This window comes from Musca vetustissima, unplaced genomic scaffold (assembly GCF_032173495.1).
Source record: "Musca vetustissima isolate MV318-11 ecotype Yass unplaced genomic scaffold, APGP_CSIRO_Mvet_v1 utg321778, whole genome shotgun sequence".
Lineage (NCBI taxonomy): Eukaryota > Metazoa > Arthropoda > Insecta > Diptera > Muscidae > Musca > Musca vetustissima.
The window spans coordinates 43,924-49,923 of record NW_026883644.1 but is presented as its reverse complement, the minus strand read 5'-3'; the positions used below and the strand labels follow the sequence as shown (position 1 = coordinate 49,923).

The 6,000-nt window shown below is 39.2% G+C and overlaps 1 protein-coding gene across 1 annotated transcript; it reads left to right on the top strand.

Annotated features, from left to right (window-relative positions):
* The first annotated feature begins 2,487 nt into the window (after window positions 1-2,487).
* Window positions 2,488-4,990, top strand: LOC133330565 (GATOR complex protein NPRL3-like). Its single transcript, XM_061539004.1, has 4 exons — window positions 2,488-2,600; window positions 2,646-4,070; window positions 4,423-4,578; window positions 4,645-4,990. The coding sequence occupies exons 1-4, from the start codon at window positions 2,488-2,490 to the stop codon at window positions 4,988-4,990; spliced, it is 2,040 nt and encodes a 679-aa protein (XP_061394988.1).
* The last annotated feature ends 1,010 nt before the right edge of the window (window positions 4,991-6,000 follow it).

Here is a 6,000-nt window from a genome sequence, read left to right as displayed (position 1 = left end):
TCACTCATTATCTCGATTTACTTAAAATTATTTTCTAAATTTTTTAAAATAATTTAAAAAACAACCAAGTTCCGGACTTGCATCTATATTCTGCAGTAAGTTTAGAAGGTTTGACCCAATCCGAATTAAGACGACTACACCATTATCAATGTATTGAGCCAGAACTACTTTGGATTTTCTGGGCAGCTGACGTTCTTCAGCTGCCATGGATGGAGGGGTGAGCTCCAAGAAAGGTATTCATTCAGCAAGTAGGCAATTGCTTTCAGTTTGAATGCTTTTAAGACCAATTCGATAGGACTCTTTATTTAGAGGCTCCTTTTTATAAAGTGGGACCTTCCTCTCTCTATGGATCATACAAATACTTCCAGATTGTTGGGATGGTTAACGTGGAAACAACCAAACAGGTACTTCAATTTAAGCATATTGCTATGCTGACGTAAGGTGTCAAGAGAAGGCACTCAAAGCATTTGTTACAACTTATAGCAGATAGCTGGTTTGCGAGGATAATTTAAATATGCTTTCGAATGTGACCCAGTCAATTTTGTCGGTATTTGTGGTCGGAATTGATCTGCACATTCAAGTGACCTGCTTTCTTGGCGTATATGTTTATATTTCTCGCGCTTTAGCACTACCGATGACACATGCAACATCACCCATTGTAAACTGTGCACCCATGCGGCGGGAAGAGATGTTATAAGACGTAGTACTCTTCGTTTCGCCCAGTTGCTTTTTGAAAGATCGACAAGCAGTTGATTAAAATAATTTGAGCATCTCTTCGAAGCAGTCACAGTTTCTTCGTTAAATGTGACTGTGATCCTATAATCCAGTGTTCGAGATAGACTTAAGCGTTGTTCAGGTGCGATCCTTTTTTAAAACTTTATAACTATAGCTGGATTTATTTGATATATATGCAAAGGAATTGACAATTGAAACCCACTAGGTTAACGAAATCCGGTTAAATGTAAACGTACTATAATATTTTATTATGATTTATAAAATCTATTATTCCAATTTTTTCCTCGAAACACGGCGCAATTGTTGAGGAGACTTCGGTGGTGTTCCATACTTCGGCGAATAATATGACGTCGCTATAGTATAATTATCGTGCCGAAGCGGAACAATTCCTTAATTGCAAACCGAACAGAACCGCGGTCTGGGGTGTTGTTCGATCCCATGTATTTATATGAATGTTACCAAAATACTTCGAACGTACAAAATTTCAAGTTGAACAATTTCAACTTTGACAGAACGTATTTTTAATTTTTTTTTCTTTTGTTGAAAACAAAAACCAGACATTCTAGAAACTTGAAATTTCGAATGGAAACTAAAAATATGTGGATTAATTTAATAAATTTTCAATTTTGTTTTGCGGTTTGTATTATTTGCTTGAAGATATAGATTCGACGTATTTGGGTAATACGGCCGTACACAACATTTGGCATAGTTGGGAAGTTGAATATTTTTGTACGCCCCGTCTGATTTTAGGCAACGTTGTAAAACACAAAAAAATAATGTGTGTGTTGTTTTTTGTGTTTTGATTCAGCGTTTCTTGGTTTCTTGTTGCATTATCATATTTATATAATTTGAATAATTATATTAATTTATTTAATTTATATATATATATATATATATATTATTTATGGTGTTTATACACGATATGTATTTTACATATGTGCTGTCACTTATTTCATCCATATGTAATTCCTTATGTGTGTCAAAATTAGCAGCGTACAAACTTTTATTTTTTGTTTTCAAATTGGCATATATATTTTACATATGACATAACCTATAAACAAAAAACACTTATTTTTTCTTAAATCAACATCATTTTTTATTAAACACCTACAATAATAATTTGTAATTGTTGCCTTTTCATCCTTTTCTTTGACTTGCAACTGAAATATTTTCTTCCAACAATGTGTTTCATTCAAACAGCTGATTTCCTTATGTTTCACATACGAAAATAGACCGCGTCCTATTCGGAAAAAAATACATATGTAATTGCATATCGTTTTGACACATTGAAACTTCCGTATGTTTCACATGACGAGTTCGAGTTGCATATGTAAATAAAGTGACAGCACATATATAAAATACATATCGTGTAAAAACACCATTATTCAAGTGCCACATATGGCACTCTAACAAGAAGAAGCACGGGAGCTTCTTTCGTTCTCTTCTGTCTCCGTTGATTCGTAGGGAAATAGTTCCGTTTGGCTCATTTCAGAGAATTATTCATTGAATTGAACTCGTTTGGTGAACAGCTGATATTGTTGTTGAGCTGACCTTACTCCTTTATTTGTTTTGATTCCCCGATTCGTCCCGATTTTCGACCTAAGATACACGAAGTTGTATCTTATCTTGTTTTGATACTGGCTTTATCAGTTACGTTTTAAAGCCATTTCGTCCAATTCCGCAACACCGTCTAAACATACAAACTTCATTCGAACTAGTTCCGGAGCGGATAATCTTGAAAATCTTCGCGTTATGGAAATAAATCCCATCGCTGTCATCCTTGTCTATATGGACAGTAAGGGGGATCGTTTGCTCTATCGATATCCCTATACGGCCGACAAGGCAACAACCGCCCACACCCAGCTGCCATCATCCGGTAATAGTACATCGTCATTGCCGCATGTTGATAGCAGCGGTAGTTTGACACAGAAAAGTTTCTCGGAGGTGCCGCAGAAGAAGCGCCACCGTTTCGCCTTGCAGAACGGTGATGATTTGTTGCAGACCCAGCCGTTGAATAGTGCGGGAAATATTGCCGTCAATAAGGCGGGTCAGTTGCAGGGATTCTCCGATGATGTTTTGGCGCCACTGTTTGCCGTTAAACCCCAGCTGTGTAATCAGAAATTCGAGCTGAAGGTGAATGATGTGAGATTTGTTAGCCATCCGACATTGGTGCCGCGACGGGAGCAGCAACAAATGCAACAACAGACTGCCATGCAACGTTCTAATTTTATTAATCCGTTGAGTGGTGGGGTAGCCGGAGGAGTGGGCCAGCAGCAACAACAACCACAGCAAATGCTGGTAAATATTGTGTTTGCTCTGCATGCCCAAGCCAGCTATTCAATTGTGAAATGTTATTATGATTTAAGTAAACGTTTGGGCCTGGCCCTCAAGGTGGAGGAACAACGAGTGGGTTATTTAACCGAGGAAACGGTATTGATGACACGCACCCATGATGAGGTTTCTTCACAGCAGTTACCCTTGGAGAGGGCATTCGATTTGATATCGGAACGTTGTACCCTGGCCCAATCGCTGAAATCCATATACCATGATTTGTGTACAACGGGACTGCTGAATGCCACCATTAATCAGAATCTTACACTGTGCTTTTGTCTGCCGGCCAAGGCCCATCAGTTGCATAAGAAAGGCAGTATGGTTGATCCGGAAACCATAGATGATTGCCTGAAATCGCTGAAACCCTATCATGGTATGTTGTTACTGGTTGCTGTGGTCGAGCTACTCGATTGCATCCCGCCAGCAGCGGCTCGGATGCTTTTCCAACTGATTGAAGTCTATACGCCGTTGATGAGTTTACAAAGTATGGCCTCAGATGCGGATCTAAGTATCGAACATGTCTATAAGCTGGTATCACATTTGGTATATTGGGCCAAGGCCACCATTATCTATCCGCTGTGTGAGACAAATGTTTATGTTATAGCACCGGATGCACCGCTCCACACCAAATCACATTTGGTTGAGAAATTTTCGGCACGTTTTCCCGGTATGTCGTTGTTTGAGGTGATATCGGATTTTTCATTGCCCACCAGTATTGGGCATTTGACAACACCACTACAGCAATCGGCTCGACAGGGCATTCTGGCGCAAATGGTCCTCTGGATGTTGCAACATCATTTGCTAATGCAACTGCATACCTATGTGCAGTTTATGCCCGGCGATGTTGATGATATGGATGATAGCAGTAGTGATGACCAGGATGACGATGATGTGGGTGCGGGCTGTGAACTAGAATCGGCCTCATTAATGGATTTGGCTGGCTCCATTTTGGGTCAGGATGATATGTTAATTGCCGGCCGCAGTAGCAACAGTGATGATGATATGTAAGGGCAAATAATATCTGTTTCAGAATCACCAAGAATGTAGAAATTTTTACTAAAAATATGTAGACTATTGCATTACGGAAACAGACCTAATAACATTGCCAGGATCTTCAAGAATGTACAAATTTTGCACTGCGATAAAACTGTTTCCTTTATTCGATATCATAAAGGAACAATCTTTATCTTAGAAAAAATGTTTACATTCTTGCAGATTCTGGAACATATATTAGGTTTGTTCACGTACTGCAAGAATCGACGAAGCATAGTAAAAATTTATAGATTCCTGCTGTTTGGGACCAAGCAAAAATATCCTTCAATGGGATTTGAAAAATTAATTTAATTTTTGTTATAGGGTTGCCGGCTCGTTGTTAAGTTTATCCAGTCAACCATTACCCGTGCCACACACCAGTCGCCGCTCCATTACCGAAGATCGTTTTTCAGCCGGTGGTTCCACAACTTCGGAAAATATTGCTGCCCAGCCTTCGTCAAGTCACAAATCGAATTTTAGGTGAGTTCCTTGCTCACCAATCATATTCTGATTTAATTAGCCTCCCTCATTTCCCCCTATCTGCAGCATGACAGCATCCCTGAGCACAGACAATTGTGACAGCATTGATTCCATCGAGGATGAGGAAAAAATTAAAGAACTTTTACAGGTATTCGATGATGCCGATCGGCCAGCCATTCGGCGTATACCAGCCTCAGCCAATCTGGATGATTTGTCGTTAATGGTCAAACTGTATCAGGCGGGATATTTTAAAAGTGAACATCATCTGGAAGAGATAATGTATTTTGAAAATCTTAAACGTTCACAGCTTCTGCAGCTATTGGATAAATTCCGGGAAGTGTTAATTATTTATGAGACTGAAGATCCTGCAATAGCATCAATGTATAACAATAAAATACCAGGAGAGTGGTAAAGCAGAAGCTCAAAGAAAATCATGATGAATACCTAGACCGCAGACTGAGAGTCATCTGATGGCGGAAAATGAGAAAAGAAAATTCTCCTCGTGTATAGATGGAAAGGGGCCTTTAAGCTCCAATCCAATGAATGTTTTGAAATGTTGACCAACCCAATAAGAAACCCGAGGTATCCTATCTATCAACTACTACTATCGGTTAATGGCTTTAATTAATACATAACTAAATACTATTAGTTAATTGAATCGAAACGTGCTAAGTTATTAATGTCCGAAATAAGAGGGCATTCAATGGAATTATTAGTTTTTATATATATGTATATAATTTTTATTTTTTTGGCAATATGTATATAGAAAAACGCACAACCCCCAAAGCTGCGGCTTTCCTGCGATTGTATACACAATAAAAATATTTTGTTAAATAAATTTTATGAAGAAATAAAATAAAAAACAAAAAATTGTTAATAATGTAGTGTTTTATAATTTATTTTTCCTAAAGATCTTCTGTAGATCGGAGTAACGAACAACAACAGCGTGATCCTGAAGGTTGTGACGACGGTCCTATAAAAGGGCGAACGACGAATACTGCGGGGACTGTCGCGAGAGAAGAGCTTTCATCACAAGGACTAGACGAGGAAATACCCTAAGCCCTTTTAAGTGAGCGTCCCGCTAGGACTCAAGATCACCCCAGGCCTCCAGTCATTCAAGGGACTGTTTCTCAGCTGTGGGCGCTAGTGGGTTGTCCTAAGCTACTACGCCTACATAACGCACCGGTGCTTCAGTCATCCAGGAGACTGTTCAGGGCAATTTTCCACGGCGAGATCTCTAGCTTAATCCCGGTCTTATTCTCCGTACCAACGGTGCCGCAATACATACCCCAGTCTCTGACAATATCCCCAGTACCAACTGTGCCGAAAACCTTAACAATAAAACACATCTACACTAAAAAAATCAGAAGACTTAGTTCCTTACTCCTGTCGCTGACAGAAATAAATTTCTGCGACAGACTC

What these genes read in the sequence shown, in the direction of transcription:
- LOC133330565 (XM_061539004.1), top strand. Translation starts at nt 2,488, where the DNA reads ATGGAAATAAATCCCATCGCTGTCATCCTTGTCTATATGGACAGTAAG. An exon ending in ACAACCGCCCACACCCAGCT is followed by an intron (nt 2,601 to 2,645) that starts GCCATCATCCGG and finishes GCATGTTGATAG; the next exon opens with CAGCGGTAGTTTGACACAGA. An exon ending in AGCAACAGTGATGATGATAT is followed by an intron (nt 4,071 to 4,422) that starts GTAAGGGCAAAT and finishes TTTTTGTTATAG; the next exon opens with GGTTGCCGGCTCGTTGTTAA.